The sequence below is a fragment of the Drosophila kikkawai genome, chromosome 2R (genome assembly GCF_030179895.1).
Source record: "Drosophila kikkawai strain 14028-0561.14 chromosome 2R, DkikHiC1v2, whole genome shotgun sequence".
NCBI lineage: Eukaryota > Metazoa > Arthropoda > Insecta > Diptera > Drosophilidae > Drosophila > Drosophila kikkawai.
The window spans coordinates 12,890,987-12,912,919 of NC_091729.1; the positions used below are offsets into that span (position 1 = coordinate 12,890,987).

The following is a 21,933-nucleotide window of genomic DNA, read 5'->3' on the forward strand; positions in this document are numbered from 1 at the left end:
AACTCCATGGCTTCCTCTAGAACCACAGCGGACCAATCGTCTCCACGATTATGTCCAACACATCCTGGCGTCCCATCTCCTTGAGCGTGAGCAACAGGTTCATTATTGTGTGCGAAACCGAGTTGGAACTATTACCGGGTGAGCTATTCGCCCGACACTCCCACAGGTTCAGGATCTGTTCGGTGGGCGAGGCCTTGGTGGCAAAATAAGCTATATACCGATCCGTATTGAGCTTCTTGGCCAGCAGCCGCCAGTCGCGCTCATCGGCCCGCGGTGGATCCAGGGCGGCGCAGATCAGACGCTTGGTGGCATGTGGAAGCTGGACAAAGTCCATCACACAGCTCTCGTTCACATAGTTGCCCTGCCGGTCGATGGAGATGGTGGTGTTCGTGGTGGAGGCCAGCTCCTCCGCCGAGCCGCTCAGCGAGTGGGCCGGAATGTTGAAGGTATATATATCAGCATCATCCTCGCTACCCTGGCCAAAGTCCACGCAGAGTGTGGTCTGATCCTGCCGTCGTAGGCTGAACTCGCAGTGCAGAATAGAGTTGTTGCTGAGGATGTGCTGGTAGGGTATGGCGTGCTCGTAGGGAGCCGCTGCCTCCACATCGGCACTTCGCACGCGGATATTAAGGTTCCGGCTGTTCAGGGTAAAGACAAAGACCTGGCTCTCGCCCAGGAAACTGCCGCCCAGCTTGGCCTCCACGTTCGAGCAGATGTCGCGGCTATTGGGCAGATCCTTGACCACATAGATCCTTAGACTGCAGTTGGCGCTGCTCGGTGGCGTGTGTTGACTGAAGGCCAGCAGCTTCATCTTGATGGAGGGCTGCTGGATCCTAGGTTCCGCCACCACGGCAAAGTGGCCCAACTGCTCCGTCATAATAAAGACATGCCGCGACTCTAGCTGCACAAACATGGGCGTGTTGATGGTCTCCTCGCCCACGGACACCGCTCGTCGCCAGTTTACGCTTAGCTCGTCGTGCTCGCTATCCGCATGGTAGATGTGGACATGCCACTGCTCCGGCGCCACCAGGCAATGAGGTATCTTCAGGATCACCGGCTTCACAAAGCTATAGTTACGCGGGGCACTGTGCACCACGCTGCTGCACAGGATGGAGCTCTCGGTGGCGCAGGAAACGCGGCTGCACTCGTCGCTCAGCAGGAGCAGGGACACATGCTTCTTCGAGTGCTTGCCAATGGCGTGCTCGGGCACAAAGAGCAACAGCTCTCCGCCGTACAAACGCAGCTGTCCTCCAGAGCTGCCCAAGAGCTCGTAGCTGCTGCTCTTGGAGGCGTTCAGTATGGAGAGCTTGTTGTTCATGTCAAAGGTGGAGTTGGCTATAAATAAAAAATTAAAATTAATAACAAATAAATTATATTTGAAGGTTAAAGTAACAAAAGTTTACTTACAGGTATCTGCTGCGGAGGACTCTCCGGTTTCAGACAAATAATCCACGCTGAGATGATCAATGGGGTTGGTGTAGCTGCAAGTTAAAACAAAACGCAATTAATATTTAATTGAAAATTAAATTCTTTATTGAATTTAAAAAGAATATTAAATGAAGTGGCTATTAAATATGTAAGCTCCTCATATAGTTCAACATGAAAGACTCTCCTCAAGAAGGAAGTAATTTCGTTGCCTTGGCAAGGATATTAAAAGAATCATAACTAAGGACATACTTAACATGACTCAAGAGTCGTAAAAAAAGTAATAAAAATGTAAGTCCTCTTCAGGAAAAGTATTAAAATTTTGAAATATCACAAGAAAAGATATTTAAGAAGTGTTTAGAACCCAATTTAAGAAAATGGAACTATGGAAAAATATTTATTTCTTTATCTGAAGCTAACAATTAGTTCTAAACTAAGAGGAAAATATTTCAACTATCCTTTAAAGCTATTTAAATGCAAAAACAAGAAAGGAAGCTAACTTCGGCTTGCCGAAGTTTGTATACCCTTGCAGATTGGTTTTGATATTTATATTATAAATTTAAATGCTTAAAACACACACAAAACAGAGTTTCATTACATTTTACCTGTACTTATTATGTTTACAGTTTGACAGTTACAGTAATACATTTCCAGCTTTACATTTTCTTTACATCTACGGATCGCTTTTATGGCAGCTATATGATATAGTTGTCCAATTTTCATAATATTGTTACCAAAATTCTGAAATAATACTAAAAGCTCATGTCTCAAAGTAGATGAAAATACGTTGAAAAACAACGAAGTTATAATTTTTATACCCTTGCAGGGTATTATAATTTCAGTCAGAAGTTTGCAACGCAGTGAAGGAGACGTTTCCGACCCTAAAAAGCATATATATTCTTGATCAGCATCAACAGCCGAGTCGATCTAGCCATGTCCGTCTGTCCGTCTGTCCGTCTGTCCGTCTGTCCGTCTGTCTGTCTGTCTGTCTGTCTGTCTGTTTCTACGCAAACTAGTCCCTCAGTTTTAAAGCTATCTGAATGAAACTTTGCATATAGTCTTCTATATGTTCTCACTGCTATATATGTCGGAACGGGCCGGATCGGACGACTATATCATATAGCTGCCATACAAATGTTCGATATATTTTGGCAGCTATATGATATAGTCGTCCGATTTTCATAAAATTTTTACCAAAATTCAGAAATAATATAAAATGGTCATATCTAAAAAATGGTGCAAAAACGTTGAAAAACAGCAAAGTTATAATTTTTTTTCTAAAAATATATCGAACATTTGTATGGCAGCTATATGATATAGTCGTCCGATCCGACCCGTTCCGACATATATAGCAGTGAGAGCATATAGAAGACTATATGCAAAGTTTCATTGAGATAGCTTTAAAACTGAGGGACTAGTTTGCGTAGAAACGGACAGACGGACAGACGGACAGACGGACGGACAGACGGACAGACGGACGGACAGACGGACATGGCTAGATCGACTCGGCTGTTGATTCTGATCAAGAATATATATACTTTATAGGGTCGGAAACGTCTCCTTCACTGCGTTGCAAACTTCTGACTGAAATTATAATACCCTGCAAGGGTATAATAACAACCCAAAGACATATAGATAAGCCACAAATATTAACAGATTTAAGAAACCCCTCCATCCTGGCAACAGTATTTAAACCATATTGCAACCCAGTCGCGACTCAAGGTCCACAAAAGGATACAATAAAAAAGTGTATAAAAAGGACATATATACACTTAGCAAACTAATAACATTCCCGCCTTATTTGTAGACTTACTTGGCGGACAGATTGGGCACATCGTAGTGGTGCTCGGTGACACCGCCGCCGATGCTGCCGCATCCCATGCCCATGCCCATGCTGGGCAAGTACCGATGTCCGGGATTGACGTAATCGTAACCCATGTTGCTGGCCTCGATGTGCATGCGCATCTCCTTCTTTTCCACCACGCCGGGCATATAATCCGCGTCCATTACTGCCGGAATCGGAATCGAAAAACAAACACACACACAGAGAAACACTTGGTCAGAATTGTTCTGTTGGGAACGCATGGCGGAGAGCAGGCTCCTTTCCGTTTCAACTCACCTGAGCGGGCCATGTTGTAGTGGGGATTGGTGCGAATGCCACGGCGGGCACAGCAGATGAGGGCCGCGCCAAAGGCGAAGCAGACCGCGGTTATGAAGGCCAGTCCCAGATAGAGGGTCCAATCGAAATCTGCAATGAGCAAGCGTAGTGGATTCATATAAAACTGCTGAGTTAACGGGTTGTACCCTAGGAAATTTAAGCCAAAGGAAGGTGTTTGAGTACTTGGAATTAACTTATTTTGAAGGCAAACCAATAGGTATTTAAAATATATTTTTTAAATGCATTTTATGCTAGTTTCATACTCCTTAATTTACAATAAATATTCGGGAATATTATTCGGAAATATTTCGGCTCAGGGACTGTCATCATCACATCCACCAGAAGGTTTCTAGCAACCTAATCTTCCTCTAAATACGACTATCAATCTCTCAAGAACCCGGAGTATCTATCTGGCCACATATCCTCTTCCAAACTAGTGAGTAATTCCTAGCTCATCAGGGAAAGTATCCCTTCAGATATCCTTCAGCTTCTACAAAACTGAATGGCAATAATGCCAGCCTGCCTGCAATTTCTGCCTTCCATCCAAGATGCTGCCACCATGAGAACCCCATTCCAATTGCCAATCTTTGTGTGTTTGAGCATTAAAAAAAAAAAAATGAGGAGAAACCAAGAATTTTCTGCGTAAATCCGACGCCACCCTCGGTGCTTTTCAGGATGCCTGCCAAGCGAAATCCACACATTCATGGACGTTGAGTCAACCCAAAAACTGAACCGAACTGAACTGAACCGAGGACCGAGAACCAAACCGAACCGAACCGAACTTTTCCATAACCAAACAGGGTCGGCAGTGGCATCCTCTGCATCATCCTCCTCCCCCACCTCCACCCATTGTCATCAATCCGGAGCAGCCATGCGTATCCGTATATCTGGCGCTCTGCTGAGCGGAGCGGAGCTGTATATGTCTGTATTTAATGTTTTATGTTTGTATGCTCATCCCCAGTCCAGCTACGTCTATTTCGCATTATTATTCGCCGCCGGCCCCCCGTCGCCAGCAGCGTAGTCAGCACAGGCTCCCGCATCCCCATCCTCGAAAGAAATCTCCTCCTCCCCTTGTTGGACTCCCATTGTTGCACGCTGCCTGTTTCCGTTGCTGTGATTGTTGTCGTCATTGTTGCCGGGCGCTGGCGGTGACTGGTTGTTGGCGAAAAAGGAATCGCTGCAGCGCAAGGAATTACTCTGTATATATTATGATTATTATACCGTATAGTACTTACTACTCCGCTCCAGAAGGGATTCGGAGACGGCGACGGAGCTGGAGCTAGAGCTTCGTTTTTCGGAGGGGGTAGCACTGAGTGACTGACTGAGTGGGTGGACGCATTATACAATGTATGAAATGAGCAATTATATTCGCTGTAAATCAGCGGCAGCATCGGAAACAGCCGTAGCAGCAACCCCAACTGGGATACATCTCGGGGCTTTCGTTTTCCCTTTGCTTTTGTGCATTTTGCATGCTGGTTTTTTTTTTTTGTTGTAATTTTTTTCTTTTGGAAAATCCCCTCCTGCAAGGGACATCAAAAGGGGTCTCGTCTCGTCTCCTTGGCCTGACAAATACGCTTTTAATATCAGATGGCTGAGTGTACAGGCTGCTGACAATGGGCCCATGATGAAGCCGCAGGTATCGGTGGCCCCAGGGAACTAGGATTGGATTGGCTTTGGCTTTGGATTTGCCTTTGGAATCGTAATAGAATCGAAAATAAGCTTGCACACACACACTACTTGTGTCACTCTTCGTAAACTTTTCAGCACGGCAATCAAATAAAAGACAAACCTGCCAAAATCTCCTCCTACTGTTCTGATCCTGAATCCTGATCCTTTCAATTACACACTGTGACAGCCATCTAATTGATCCCCATGGACCGCACGAAACTATGTTTGAGTTGGGTCAATCGCACACTCGGCACTGCTCAGTTCCCCCGTTGAAAATCGAAGGGCAAACAGCAACAATGACACGGGAAAAGCTCTCAGATTTTGGGGTGGCAAAAGGGACAAACTTGGGGGGTGGATGGATGGATGGATGCTGTTGGTCCTGGTGCTGCTGTCTTTGCCGCACGCCTAATTATCTGGCAAAGCACATAAACCCACAGAGCTGGGAACCCCCACTTAAATCTCAATTCCAAGTGCTGCTGCGATTGATTTGCGACCCTTCTTCCTTCGATTGGGCGTCGGAAGTTGAGAGTTTAGAGAACTGGGGGCCACCTCCTGGGGTGAACTGTCCCTGCCATACACTTTCTATACTCTTCTCCCAGGGACTTATATATATGTATAAATAAGCCCGTGGCCGTGCACAAACAAATGCACTTGGTTAATTTCCCATTGTGACAATCAGCGTTGAGTGCTCGGCTTTTGTGTGGCAAGGGTTCTGTGTCCTGGGCTCTGTGTCCTGGCTGCTGATTCCGTTTCTGGCCTGGCCTGTTATTGTTGTCTAACTGTCTACTTTGTTGCTCCTGCCCTGGCATTCATCCTTGTCACTGGCAATGGCACACTCACCATCCTTGCCAATCTGGCACTGTTCGCCGCGGCATTCGGCTGTCTGTATATCCTTTCCGGTGCACAATGATTTGCCATATCCTGCGATACTGTCGGAGGAGCTGCTGGATCCAGCAGCCGTCTCGCCGGGGCTTCCTCCACCGGAGGCAGCGCCAGCAGCACTGAGTGCGGCCATGCCCACGCCGGAGCCCAGTAGCAGTTCGCTGCTCTCGTCGCCATCGGGATTTGGTGTCTGGAGGCCCTGACTCAGGCATTTCCTGCGACGCACTTGAATGCATTCCGCGGAACAGATGCTCCAGTCACTCCACGGCGACCAGCGGGCCACTGTAAGGGGGGAGAGGGGAGAGAAAAAGGCAGTTTAGAAATCAAAAGTCATATTAACATGATTTAGCACACATTCCCGACAGCGGCACTCCCCGGGTCATATATCAACCTCAGAGTCAGAGTCAGAGCAGGGACGTCGGTATGTGGCCTGATCCCCTCCTGCAACCGCTTCAATTACGGCCTAATAGATGCTCCTCGGGGAGAAATTGAAAGTTTGTTCCCACCATAAAATTAGTGGCTCTTCTCTGGCCATTTTCCCCCCATTTTTAAGATGTTCCTGCCCCTGCCAGGGAGTGACTGACGACGCCACTGTTGATTTTTGGGGTTTGTGTGCGACGCGTGGGTGTGGGTTGGATTGGGTTGGGAGAGGGAAAAGTGATTGTCATTTTAATGCTTTTCTATTTTCGCATTTTCTTTGCTATTTCAATTTCCCTGCTTTCCCTTTGCCCGCTGGAGTGAGGAAGAGCGGAAAGTCCGAAAGCTAAACAAAAAGCCCAAAATGACCGTGGAACGCGATGCATGCCTATGGCAGCTGAAATATATGTTCGACAGGCAGACACTAAGGGAAAAAAGTAGTGTCAATATTCAAAAAATAATATTACTAATATTAAAAAACAATTTTTCATATAAAAAGAAGCTTGACAAAACGTTGTATACCTCAGAAAAGTGTACCACAAGACTCTAATAAAGCTAAAGAGACATTTAAAAATAAGTTTTAAATTCTTTGAAAATTTATTTAAACATGAAACTCCAGTAAATAAAAAGTTTTTAAATAAATGGGAAATAGTAATATAATTTCTAATAAAAAAATTATTATCCAAATGACTTTATTTCCACTTTCCGCTTCCCTTCCTGCCATAGTTTTTCCCTCAGTGAACACACATACTGGTATAAATACATCGGCATTTGGCACTTCCTGTTTTGGAAACATAAAACCACCCCCAACAAAAAAAAGGGGGCGCACAGAATTCCGGACTTGTCGCCAGCCATCATCACATTGCCAGGCATTTAGTTTTTCCCCCGCAACGCATCCTCATACCCATACCCATGTCCGTGTGCCCATCCTGTCAATAGCCATCCCCAAGGATGGCGTATCCTTTTCGACCCCGCCAGACAACGCCGACGACTGTTGCATGAATCAGGGAGGAGTATAAGTCGTGGTAAGTGATTTTTAAGTTGCTGCGAGATACTCGTGTCGCAGTGACGTCACCCCCAGTAAAGTAAGTCACTCCAGTTAAAGTCAGTTAAAGTATATATATAGTTTTTTTTGTTTTCTGGGGAAACCCTCTGAAGAACCCAAAACGAATGACGCCACGCTTGGTTGGATGCTGATGCCGCCGCCGGTTCGGTTTAACACGATTGTTTATTGGATTGTGAAGGCCCCAGTGGATGTGGGATGTGTTGTAACCCCAACTAAAAAATTTAACTGTCGTCGGCTCGTTAAGCATTCAAGTTTAACAGCTCGAACGGAACACAAGGGAACGGTGGGTAGGGGAATACCCTTTGTCCCCTTTGTCCCACCCAAAATGAGGAGCCAGGAGCCAGGCCGGGAAAGCCTTTCCTCTTTGAGGGAAATGCACATTGTCAGGGCTTTCGGTTCAACTTACTGCGCTTACTCGACGAAATGTCAAATCCATCAGGACTGACGATTTGAGTGTCCTCTGTTGTTGGCAGGCGACAGCGTAATCACGGGCGTTGATGGGCGTGGCAGCAGCAGCAATACGGCGGCAGGACCATAAGGTTGACACGGTTCCATGGGGATGAAGAGTCGACAGGAAAGAAAAAAAACGAAAGCCAAGCGAAATTTAAAATTAATTTTATGACACACTTTTCATAGAAAAGAACAGGAGAGTGGGTGAGTTTTCCCCCCTATTATCCAGAGTATTCTCCCGGCACCCTCGTCCCCATCTCACTCCCAATTTGCCCCGCTCGTCTGTCAACAATTGCTCATTGCCTGCGCCCGCTGTGCTGTGCGACTTGACGGGCTTCGGCCTCGGCTTCTGCTCTGGCCAAGTATCCTAGGGATCCCACTACAATACAATGCAATACAATAAATTTACATGAATAAAAGTGAAGAGTCTCAAACACATGCCGCCCGTGCGTCTGTCAAAAAGAGAGCGCCCCATAGCCACCACCGATTTTATCCTCATCCTCCGGGCCCATCTCGGCAGTATCTGTGCTGCTCCCCCTTTCCCCTTGAATATCCAGTGCCTTTGTCACCATTTAGTCGGTGGAGGGAGCCAGAGCTACCTCCTGCTCTTCTCCTGCTGGGACCCAATCTATCCATCTCTATATATGCATGTGGAGATATCTGTCGTCGGTCCAAGGCACCACCAACGGCAGCCGAATGCGTGTTTAAAATGAAATACTCGGCACTCACTCAAAAATGTATTATGCCATTGTTCGCGCTGGGCATGGTGACTATATCGAGGGGCTGCCTGCCAGCTCTATATATATATATAGAATATACTTCTCTACTTGATATTTTTCCACTCGTAAATAATAATAACACTGAGCCGAGGAGCTTAGCTCTACATAATATTGGGCTTTAATGGATTAGAAGCTTATGGAAAGAAATTCTTGTGATATTTCTTGTAGATTTCAAAATAAAACTAGCCTGAAAAATTAATAAGGAAATATGGATTTGTTGTTTAAAAAACACTCTAAAATCATTTCTTATTTCGAGTATGAAGTGAATTGTTTTTAATAAATATTTTAATACATACAACACCATGATTTTGTTTTAAAGGATTGCAAAGTATTTGATTTCTGTATTTTAAATTGTAAAAACTACGTGGATATGAATTTTATAGAATTCTAAAGTAAATATTCGAATACTTCTAAATAATAGGCATTTCTTTTAATATTTTATATTCTGAAAACGAACTCTTGTAAATTAACACCTAAATATTTCTTGAAACTCTAAGAAATTCAATACCTTAAACAAGCAAAAGCCTCTTCATTGATTTTAAATTATATATTGATGTACACAGCCTAATAACATTAGCATTCTTTGGCATAAACCCCTTATAATTCCTATCATTTATGCATGTAAAGTCCTGGCCCATTTGGATTATGATAATCAACCGAGAATCCCAAGTGTATTTCCACTTCGTACTGACCCTAAAAGCTTATCTGGGCTTGGTTTTATCTTTTCTTTTTTTATTGTAAAACCCCCTGAACTTTTGCTTGGTGCAGTGCTTTGTGTTTTTGGACTGTCCTTACCACGCAATACCTCCCATGCCCATTCCCTGTCCCATCTCCTTCATGTCGTGGTGTGAAAAAGTACGCGTTGTTCACGACGCCCCAGGAGATGTATCGACAGAGCCAGCGGGGCGCGAGAGGACTTACTGGGCCATGTGCAGGTGGCGCCCAGCCGCAAATGCCATTTAAATTGACAATTTTGCTGCTGCTTTACAACCGCCTTAAAGCATCTCCCCCATTTCCGGAATCCGGAACGAGGCATTCCCTGAACTCGAACCCGAGCCCGCATTGTGGGCGTGTTGGCCGCAATTCGCAGAGCCACCCACAATTTTGCGGATGACCGCAACGCAGCTACATACCTGGACAGGCGGCACAGTCGGCAGACTTCTGGATCTGGGGGCCCGGACACTGGGCACCACCATTAAGCGGCATCGGATTGTTGCAGGTACGCGACCGTTTTCGTCCCTGGCTCGGTTTGCCCGCACACTTGCACTCGCGCCATGGACTCCAGGTGCTCCAGCCGCCGTTGACTACGGAATGGGAATCAAAAATTGAACAATTAAGAGCATTAAAAAATAATATAGACACGACTATGGGTTACTTGGTATGGAAGGGAATCTATATTGATCTGAAATCAATTGAAATTTGTGTCTAAAAGTGTGCTATAAAATGTTACAACGCTTTAAAGTGTCCTTTAAAATTTTATTGCATACTTTTGAGAGTAACTTTAAGAGATTTCAGTATTCTTAAGAAGATATTTTGAACTTTAAAAGGTTTTTTCTTTGATTTTAAAATAATTGGAAGATAATTTGATGTATATCCAGCTGAAAGCTATGCTAAGATTTAATTTTAACAGAAAATTGGCTACTTTGTCTCGAGAATTAAAACCACTTAGCAGGGATGAAGGAAGGGGGCAAGAATTTAAAGCAAACTGAGTCTGTGATTTTGTAACATTTATATCAGGCTATAATAAGGCATCTATTTTTAAGCAAATATTTCCCAAAATTAAATTTTTTTTGAACATAAAAACCAAAGAACGAATAAACCTTACTTCTTGTCCAAAATACCGAGTAAAAACATGTTGGTTTTAAATTCATTTTTCCCCATCTATAGCTGCCAGCTATATAATACATATGTATATACTGACCATAAACGATGAGCACCGCGGAATCGGAGATGCGTCTGCCGGCTATATTCTCCGCACTGCAGCTGTAGTTGGCCATGTGCTGCAGTGCCACCTGGCGGAAGGTGAGTATGCCGCCCGTAACGCTGATCCCGGGCTCGCTTTCCGCGGTGATGACCGCGTTGTTCTTGTGCCAGGTGAGCTTCGGTTCGGGGAAGCCGCCGGGTGGCTCGCAGCGCAGTTCCGCCCGGCTGCCCAGCTCCAGGCGCAGCGAGGTGGGCGACTGGTTGAAGGACTTGCGAATATCTATAGTTGGTGGTGAAAAAAAGGACAGATGCGGATACCGATGTAGATTCCAGATACCGATAATAGGGGTAAGCGAGCTAAGCGAGGGTCGCTCCTGTTGACAGGAAGCCACCCCCAGGACTAAGGTGTATTACATGTGTTAAGTGCAAGGGAAGTACACTTTAAAAGTGGTTAAGGGAAATTAATATACTTTAATTGTTATTAAATTGTTTTTTAAAGTGTCATTTTAAATAATTCTAATTATGATTTATACAGTTTATAGATTTTAGTTTTAAATTTCCTATGCTTTTTAGTAATTTTTAACTTATCTTTGGAATTATTAAACGATTTCAAAGCAATACTAAATAAACTAAATATTTTATTTCTTGGAGCAGGCATGACTCTTTCAAAATCAAATTAAAAATGTTTTCCTTTCCATTTAAAATTAATTAAAGACTCCCCCAGCCTTGGCTTGCTTGAATTTATTTGAACGCCTGACCTTAATTCAACTATTTAATTGTGTATGTTGGCCATTAATAAAAACATTTCTGATTGAAACAAACTCAATCAAATTTGTGAATTTTACCAGGCAAAGCAAAAATGAATCAATAAGCTTTTTAATTTAATTTTTAAAATATGTGTTATTAGCAAGGCAAGGCTTTTAAAGGCAATTGAATTAATTATTCCTTATTGCAGTTGCCTGATTTTTCAATTAAAAAGGCTTAAAGCCAAAGCCGAAAGTGAATTTATAAATATTTAGATTAAATATTTAATGAAAATATTTTCGGAAAATTAATTGACCATATTTTTCATATCAGTGTACTCACAGGCTATGTGCACGGTGGCCGCCTGGCTTTTGACCACGCCACGCGACGACCAGGCGTGGCACTCGCACTTGAAGGGTCCATCCCCAAAGAACTCGTCCACCAGGTCCCGGTGTATGGTGGCGGTGACCTCCTCCATGTTGACGCCAGTGTGTGGATCCACATGAGTCTCGTGCGTCGAGGGCGGGGGCTGTGAGCTGCCGCTGCACTTGAAGATCACCTGCAGGGAATGCGAGGCCTTGCACTTGAGGATGGCCGGTCGGTTTTTGACCACAAAAACACTCTCCGGCTCGCTGAGGAAGATGGGTAGCGTATTGCTGGCCTCTCCAGGACTCAGTTTGCCACTGTTGAACTCCTCTAGCAGGGTTCCTGAGCCTGCTGCCGTCGCCCCTGAGGAGGATGAGGACGAAGAGGAGGAGGATGGAACGCCCACTGGAGGTCGTGCCGGATTCTCCTCTTCACTACTGTTACTCAGCAGCTCCAAGTGATGCTTTTGCGGCGCCGATTCCTCGGTAACCAAAGAGTTGGCAAAGGGAGCCAGTGCTGTGAGTGGGTCAATTGCATCCTCCTCCAGGGAGGCGGACATACTGCCATAGTCCAGCTGCGGCAGCTCTCCGGTGACCATAAGAGATAAGCAGATGACCTGAAGGCCAACTAGCAGGGTAATCACACTTCCGGCTCTATTAATCACCGCCATGCTGCGCCTTGAGGGGGTTCTCAGTGTGACGAAGGAGGAGTAGGTGTCTCTTGCTCCTGCTCCTGCGTTTCCTGTGCAACTGCTGCACCTGCAATGTGACGTGGCGTTGTGGCGATGGCGAGCTAACTGCAGGCATTAGCATTAGCTGCACACTCGCTTTGTTGACGTGGTGAATACGATCTGGAAAGTCAGATAAGAAACTCGAGTTAGCTATAGAGTGAGGAGTAGTAGTGAGTAGCTACCTTTCTACGTCTTTGGCCTGGCAATTTGCGGACTTGGCAATAAAACGAGAACCCACAAAGCGGCCTGTCAAGCCACGAAAAGTGTCCATGGTTTGACTAAAGTGTTCATATCTCTGACGCACACTCATAGCATTAATAGCCTTAAGGTCTGGCACATATGCTTATCGACTTGAGACGATTTCTGTGTACACTACCTGCTCAGAAATACAGGTGGTTTTAAGGGGAAACTCTGAGAGTTTTAAGGGAATAGAAGAAAATAGGGGAAAAGTGACAACTAAATGCGGAAAGGTTTCCTTAAAATGAGAATAAAGTGTTTCTTTGTTAGGAAAATTCTTATATTAGTAGAATTAATTGATTAGATAAATCAAAAAGGATTATCTATAATATTAAAGAAGCCTTCTTACATATCAAATTAAGCTACTTAAGGTAAGTCAGCTTAATCTTTATGATTTATTCTTATTTGTGTTTAATGTTCCTTACTAGAATTACCTTATAAGCCTATAAGTTATAGCTCATCCTATTTTTCACACATCTAAAACCTTACTTTTCCTGAAATACCATTGAATTTTCCCTCCAAATGCACCTGCTTTAATTTTACATCATAAAAAGAAACCCCGAAACCCCTTACATCTTACTCAACAGATTTTTCATTTATTTTTCCGTCAGTTTAGATTTCCTTTGAGTTTAGTTTTCATTTCCTGCCCCTAGGTAGGCACTATTTTTAGGCCACTCAGACTTCTATCTACAAAAAGGATCAATAAGAAATTGGTCTTGGGTAATGGAAATGTATTGTCCATACTTAGGGACACTTCCTGTACTCTCAGCCCAATCGATGAGTTGTCTCCATCAATCAAGAAACCAAGAGAGACCAAGAGACCCGGCCAAAGTGAGAACCCAAGTGTAGGGCAAACAGGCTGGCCACAAGTTACAAAATTTCCCATTAGCCATGCAAGTCATGCGTCAGGTTCTACGAATCGTTGGTACCTAATCGAAATATTAATAACAGGTATAAGTATGCTCCGCCACACTGCAGTTCTCCGGCACTCCAGGACGTGGTCTCCACTATAGGGGACTTATGCTGGGAAAAGCGCCTTTTGTCTTGCGGAGTTATTAAGTTTGGAGGAATGGAGAGGGTGGACGCATGCCGGCACGAACCTCAGCCAAGCCGCGATAAGTCCGGCCCCCGTCTCTGCTTTGCGTTTGAGTTTATGTGTTTGCCTTCGTAATTATGTATTAATCATGCATAAGTTAAAACTCAAAAGCCCAAGTCTCTGGCTCAAACGGATTTTATGGCCGCACCGACGTGGGCCATTAGGAGGCGCATCAAGTAAAAGTCGATATGTAAATCTTGCGGAAACGCTGATATGTGAAAAGTGATTATGATTGCAGTCCCTCAGTCCCCCTCACGAATCGTAATAAAATATCGGGTAATCAGAAGTTAAGGGGAAATAATACATTTGATGGGTCGTTTAATCGACTTCATCATCATCGTCATCGGGAACGAGCCTCGTTTCTTTCGATTTAAGCGCCTTTATGCGTAATTCAATTGGATTTACAGGGTGCTTGTGGACACTTGAGTGTCTGTCAATATATTCTGTGGATATATGTGTTGCCTGGGCGTGCTCTTGGGCTCATGTAACTGACCAGATTATAATAGTCTTCTTCCGACTCGGCACACACTCTTGTGTTTGGTGTGTGTGTGTGTGCATTCAATTATAGATGGGATATTGAAGCTCAGCCCGTTTTGTTTTCGATTTGTCTAGAGTCTAGACCATTGTTTGACGAGAGAGCTGATTGTTTGTGGGGCTGCTTAGCTAAATTACATTTTGGCTAAGGCCGCAAATCGATATGGCCATCAGCGAAAATCGAACACTGATTTTCGGCTCATATAAACAAAGCCAAGCTTATTTATTACTGCAGCTTCTTGGGAGTGAAATAATGCTGAATTGCAGGCATCTCTATATATACAGACAACGGAAGGGAGATTAATCAAAGTCGGGCACACATAAAATACTCCGATTGAATCCGTTCGGTAGTCTGCTGCTGTCTTATCTCCATCGATGTATATTGTACATTACTTTTTAATAGGTTTTTAATGAACTGAAGTAGGCCAAATGGATTGTGCGGGACGCTTATCAGTGACATTTCATTGTCTGCGGGCGCGCTTTATAATCGGAATGGGTTTTTATAAATTTATTCAATGCAAAAAAAACTTGTCACCGCCAAATAAAAAACCTTGCATTGATTTTGGCACGCAAGCATCCGGGGGAAACCCCTACCACATCCTCTGACTGACTGACAAGCTGAAGGAGGACACACACGCATAGACACTGGGCGAAAAAAGGGGAGGGTTTAGTTGAGGGACAAAAATATATAGAGTGATTTATGAAATATATGATTTATTTAGCAAAATAATGAAAATTATCATATCGAACATATACAATTTCATATATCAAATTTGTATGTATCGAAAAATATCGCATTGAGCTTTAAAATATCGATAGATATCCGATAAACGTTTTCAAATTACTTTTGATCTATTTTCGATTACTTTGGAATGATATATATTAAACAGAATGTAGTTTTATTCCCCCTATGTATATCGGAATGTTAAGATACCTCTGATGTATATATAGACTTTTGCCATAAATATCTATACAGAATCCATAATTCACAATTTTCAGCTCTTTTTCAACTTAAAGAAAATGTATTCTAAAGATACGTTGTACTGGTATCAGCTCTTGGAGTTGTCTTGATTAGTTTGGAAGTCTATAAAAACTTGGGATATAGTATTTAAGAGCTATATTTGTTTTAAAATATATTCAAGCACCTTAAAAAAAGATTTTTAATATGATTTCTTCTATACTTATAAATACTTTGAATTATTACAAGTGCTGTTCCTTTGATATTTGCCGATTTCTCAAGGACTTTTTTCGCTGCGTGCAGAGTCGAAAGATTTATGGGCAGATACGCCGAGTTGCGTGTGCATGTAATCATCTTATATTGTGAAGAAGAGACGCCACCAAAGTCCCGCTGAACTTTGATGATTTCCCAAGCTCTCGGATTCCATCCTCACAACCACGGATGAGGATGTCGCCTGAGACGACGACATTTGCTTCCTAGGCAGCATGAATGAATGGATATGCGAATGAAAGACTGCGTGGGATAATCGGCGTCGTATTCAATTTAATTTCACAACTATTGCCGAGTCTCCGCGAAGTGCAAAGGCGGAGAAGCCCTTCCTGTGTAAGAAAACTTCCAAGTGAACTCCAAGAACACAGATTCGGGAGAAGCTGGGGGATGGAGGAATGGAGAACTTGGGACTGTGACGAGGGGAACAATGCCAGGGCACACACAAAACAAGTGAGCATTCTATAAAATAATTGATGACTGACTGACTCAGTTGCCTGGCAGCCCGGCAATAATTTTTATACTTCTGGAGCACACACTCACGCACACACTCTCGAGCACTAAAATCAAATGCCACTCGAAATGCTGCGCCAGTTGCTTGGTGACTGCCCTGAAGTGGATCCATGGATGTGGAATCCGATGGCTGTATGTATGTCTGCGGCAGATGCCGCTGCCTCAATTGCGTGTGACTCGAGGCTCTCAGCTCTTGGCTCTTGGCTCCCGGCTCCGGCTCTGGGTACTCCTCCTCATACTGCGTTATGTTGTACAATCGCCGGAACATCTGTAGCCCAAATGAAATCTTTAATGCCCAAGGGACCGTGCTGGTTACTCTCGGCATCTGTATTTCACATGTTGCGCATTTTGCCCACACACTCTGCAACTCGAGACCGTATAGAGGCAGCCTATTGTGAGAGATCCACGCTTTGCCTTGTAATCAAACAATTAAAGATGATTTTAATTAATCTATTTATAAAATCCACCCCCCAACGAACCGCTGTACCGCCGTCATAACTGCTCAAAATTGAACGACATACAGCAACTCTACGGGGGACATAACAAACATCTTTAAATTAATTAAGCGTAATTGTCGAGGAATTAGAAGTAGAAACAATAGTTTCCAGCTTGAGTTATGAGGCATGTTACTACAAGATACACTGTGTAGATACTTAGATAGATAGGGGGAAGGCCGCCTGTGCCTGCATGCAATAAACAAATTATTTATGATTCCATCAGCAGCAGTAAGCGGCAGCCCGAAAACTGAACAACCGATGATGGAAGGCCCTTATCATTTGTGTATCGTATTAGCAAAGTTCTAATGTGTGTCCGCCTCTAACAAATGATGCTAGTAACCTAATTTATGTGTGTTGCCAAAACTGGCAACTGGCCACATGATGCCGGCTGATGATAGCCAGAAATAGCAGTTGCCTACGCAGTGAGTGGAGGGGAAACGATATTATAATAGCCGTAGAAAGTTCTAACCCCGAACATCGACTGCTACCTAGCCATGTTAATACCCTCTTGATTCTCACCATCGTCATCATCATCGATCGGATCGGCCTCGGATAGGATCAGTGAGTTTCAATCCAACGATTTACGACGGTTTCCCTGGGCTGCGCCCTTACTTACTATCACCAGCTACCTACTACATACCTTTCGGAACAAAGAAAAGAAACGAGCCTATTCTTTCACCTTCACCGACATCTAATCCACTGCTAAGACCCCGGCGAACCTATAGGAGTAGACCCATGTCCCGGTCTCCGCTCACATATGTTGTTCGAACGCTCGGATGACAATTAATCACCGCAGGAGTCAAAGATGTTCCCTGCAACGTTCCCAGGTCCCCGTTCCCGAATTCGACAAAAATTCGACCTCCAAGCCCTAGCCCTTGTTTGCCCATCGAAGGCAACAGCTGTAAATGTATCTGAAACTCATTTTCGTATATTTTTTGGGTTGCACAACCCCTAAAATTATGGACTAGGAGTGGACGAGTGTGAGAACTCTGCCGTAGAAGAAGGGGTAAGAGTTGCGCGCGTAAATTGTTAAAAAGGCAGAAACCAAAGTGTGAGTCCAATCATTACGTGCATTTGTCAAGGCCTGAGAACTGTTCCGAATGTCGCTGCTGGTTGTCAGAATTGAGTCCCATACCCATTCTAAATAAAAAACCCTATATATATATATTGCGATATACCATTCCATTTCGTCTGTCTGTCACTCAGTTCAGTTAGGACGTTTCGACGTCCAAAGGGGATCATTATATGCCAATTGGCGATTGTTTGCTACCCACTCACCGAGACCCAACAACGACCCGTGGAGGGTTGGTAATTGCAATCCACATTTGAATTTACATTTGAATAACGGTTGCAGGCCCAAATTATAACTGTAATTGCGGCATGTCGATCGGCTGGCTGGAGTTCTTGTTGCTATATTATAATTGTAGCTGCTGCTGCATCTTTTATCAATGAATTGAGTGCTGCTGCACTCTCTCATGAGGGCCTTGCGACAGCCGCCGCGTAACAGGAAAAACAAAAATACAAAAGTACTGAGAAAAAAATTGAATAAACATTCGAAATTCATTTATGATTTGGACCACAAAAAAAAAGGGTCTTATCTGTGGGATATTTTGAAGATTTTAAAACTAACTTGGTTTTATGTGAAGGTTTTATGTTCTCACTTTATAATTTTTTAGACTAACTGCTAGGGAAAATAGATTCTTATCAGTCTGCATGTATAAAAATAAATGTAAATACCCTTGGTTTTTAATACTATTTTGAAAATATGTAACTTCAGTTTTTATGTTCTCACATCATTAATATAAATGTTCTTTTGTTTCAAGCTAATTACTTCAGGATTGTGCCTTATCGGTGTGAGATTTTAAAGAATTTGTAATGTTAATGTAGAAAAGAAGAATCTAACTTCAAAGGCCATCTTTTACATTTTTTTTTTAAGTTTAAAGAACCAAGAAGAGCTGTTTTTATACTTTAAAATAAAATCATTTTCGTTAATCATTTAAAACTGTGCCTTATCTTTAGGAAATTTCAACTTAAAACATTTTCCAAGCTGTATCTTCACATCCAAAATTGATATATTTAAACCATTCATAAATCCTAAGATGGATTTCTCATAAAATCCTACTTAAATGTATCTCTGAAGTTCTCAGTATAATTGATAGAACTTCCTAATTTGATTACCTTAGCAATTCAATTTAAATTGACTCAAATTAGTACAAGGTTGATTGCTTTTTTCGCTGTGCATTTACACACACACACACACTCCACTCCTCCTGTCGCTCTCAGCAAATACACATGGCTAAGCGCAATCATAAAATACAAATAAAAATAAAAATACATGATGGCGTTCAAAAGGGCACGCTTTTCATAATAAACATTAGCGGCGGCCCTTCGGTTGGCACTGCCTGCACCTCCCCCGTTCCACGGTTCCCGTTTTGGTCACATGGTTCGAGGGTCGTCCGCTCCGCTCCACGAGGTTCCCAGCACCCCACCTCCCCCGCACTCAGTTCCGCTCCTGGCTGGCTCGCTCGCTTGTTTGTTTGTTTGTGAATTGGTCGTCTTTAGTTACACTTGAATACGTTTTGTGTGTTGTCGCCGGTCCGGTGCATGCCCCTGTGTGTGTTTGTGAGTGTGGGTTACGGGCTACTTGCTGACGGGCAGCACTTCACCTCCTCTGCTCAATGCACTTTGCACCTTAAAATAGCATTGCAGTGGCATACTTAGTGGCGCAGGAAGCGACTCTACTGCAGCAGTGTCCCCCTTTTGTGCGGCTTTTTATCCTGCGCCTGCCTGTCGTCCACGCCGGGTTTCTTATTATAGTTAAGCATCGCTACTTACACGGCGTCCTGCTCGTCCTGCTCCTTCTGCTGCTCCCGCTCCTGCCTTTGCCGAGCTGTTGTCTTAGGAGCCAACATGTATCCAGGATCCAGTTACATGCCCAGCCCCTGCCGCAATATCCCTGCGTTGGCTGTGTGTCTCTGCTTGTGTCCTTCTCTGTGTGTGTGTTTGTGTGCTTAGGACATCTGTAACCTTATCGCTCTTAGTTTACTTTTCTCCATTTACACTCATTATTTTCACTCGAAGACCCAAGGATATCCTGCTGGTATCATCACGCAAGCACACGGTTAGGTATCTCAATCCCGCATAAATATATAAACATAAACCACCGATCTCACGATCTCTCCCGTTCGAATTTCAGTACGCGCGTTTGGAAATACGAAATACGAAAACAACAACAACTGCGACGAGCCGGCGTGCGTCCGATTGCCTCGACGTTTGAAATTGAAATGAAGACTTGGGAATTCGTGGTGCCTTCAGACCGAAGGCAGCGACGCAATGCTTGTGCACTCTGAGAAAAAAGTCACCCCAACGGAACCAGTTTGGGAATTCAAGAAATACCTTTCTTGCACCACTGCTAACACTTAACGTTTTTATAATTTTTTTTTATTTTGTATATTTAAAAGGTTTTAAAAATTTAAAATTTTAATTTTAAAGAACGTAAATGGAAATAAATCTTGGAATAATCATTAATTAGTCTCAAAAGGTTATTGTGCCTATGTCTACTTTTATATCAATACTAATAAAATTTAATAATAATACTCTTAAAAGAATTTTATAATTTAACAATATGCAACAAAGGATAATAATTCTTTTAACGCAAATTAATATATAAATAATTTCGATTATTATATCGTAACTTAATTAATTTAATTTGTAATCTATTTAAACGTATGGCCCATTTTTCTAACTCCAATTAATATTGTTATACGTATTTCTATACATTTTTATTCCTTGCCAAACCATAAATTAGGTCTCAGAGAAAAATCTAAGTTTAACTATTAATATGTAATTAACATAAACTTATTTTCTGCTATCCTGAAGCTTTTTGTATATATTCTAGGACTAAATAATAATCACAAAATTAGATCTCCGAAACAGTCCTTTATATTAATTATTATTTTAAAATTTAAAAAGTAAGTTCGCTGCTATTTTATAAGCTTTTTTTATCAGTGCAAATGCGGCGCGCTCTTTGACTCAGAGAGCAACAATGAGCGCCAAAGTTAAAGCCGAGTCGAAGAGCGTGTGGCGCTACTCCCGCTCGCTCCGTCCCGCTCTTACAGCATCCCCAGGAGTTAATGTTGTTGTTGCTGTTGGCCGCAGCATATGTGTGCAGGAAGTGGGTGGGGGAGCAGTGGGAGAGAGAGACTGGGCGCGCGAGAGAGCACTCTCCCAATCGGACGCACTTTACGACGTGGATGTATGTATATTGGCTCTTTGCTTTGGCTATTTTGTGTCTTTCCTGCCTCCGCCTGCGTGTTGCCGTTGTTGTTGTTGCTTCTAATTTTACACACTGGATTCCTGAGATGCTTTCATATTTTCGTTTGATGATTTATTGACTGCAGCGGCAATTAAAGGCCTTTAGCTTTGCTTTTTATCAACTCCTCTCAGTGACATTGACGTTGAGGATGCTGCTGCTGCTGGCTGCCGCCGTCGTTTATTTATATTTTGTGTTGTGCACCCACACACCACCGCATATACGCACGCACTCACGCACACCTTCTGCGCCAGGAAAGGCTGTGATTTATTTTTTTTCTTCCTTTTTCCCTTTGGAATTCCTCAATATTTCACTTGAACTTTGCCATTATTCGCGTTTTAATTGCACATTTCATTTCACATTCGCGAGACTGCGACGGCTACTGCACTTTTTTTGCCGTTTGCCACCCGACGGTTGCGATGTGTCTTTGGTTTTCGGGGAGCGCAGCATTCCTTTGGCATCACTCACAGTCAGTCGGTCGTTTGGCTCAAAAAGTGAGCCTGCTCCCGCAGATTCCTCCCGCCGGCCAGTGTGACCAGTTGGGCGAAGTGGAGCCCAATTCAGGGTTGAAGGAGGTTTGAATCCTGCGGCGCGAGAGCTTTTGGCGATAAGAAACCCCTGCCGAGTGGGAAATTATTCATTATAATTTTATTACTCTAAATATAAAATGCATAATTACAAATGTTTTTATATATAAAGTAAATAAATAATATAAATACTTTCATTAACTGCCCCAAAAATCCTTGTACATATGTACATATGTTATAAAAAGCAAGCTGGTGCAGCCTGAAAGTAGGCAACAAAAAACTGCAGTCTTTTGTTAACTACAAAATTATCTGTTATTTATTTATTTATAATAAATTTAAGATATAGCCATTATTAAAAATATTTTTAAAATGCGTTGAAAATAA

General features: G+C 43.1%; 1 protein-coding gene across 4 annotated transcripts; it reads right to left on the reverse strand.

The window, feature by feature from the left end:
- Positions 1-16: 16 nt before the first annotated feature.
- unc-5 lies at positions 17-21,301 on the reverse strand. Of its 4 annotated transcripts, none has more exons than XM_070284531.1 (11): positions 21,251-21,301; positions 19,546-19,807; positions 11,855-12,728; positions 10,767-11,048; positions 9,979-10,149; positions 8,023-8,076; positions 6,092-6,415; positions 3,545-3,673; positions 3,239-3,434; positions 1,408-1,481; positions 17-1,335 (listed from the first exon to the last, which is right to left on the reverse strand). In XM_070284531.1, exons 3-11 carry the CDS (start codon positions 12,546-12,548, stop codon positions 17-19), a joined length of 3,243 nt encoding a protein of 1,080 aa, XP_070140632.1. In that variant the 5' UTR covers positions 12,549-12,728; positions 19,546-19,807; positions 21,251-21,301. The 4 variants fall into 4 exon arrangements, with proteins under 4 accessions (XP_070140632.1, XP_070140631.1, XP_017027386.1 ...); XM_070284530.1 differs by lacking the exon at positions 21,251-21,301 and adding an exon at positions 21,060-21,137; XM_017171897.3 differs by lacking the exon at positions 21,251-21,301 and having other exon boundaries at positions 19,546-19,966.
- Between the last annotated feature and the right edge of the window lie 632 nt (positions 21,302-21,933).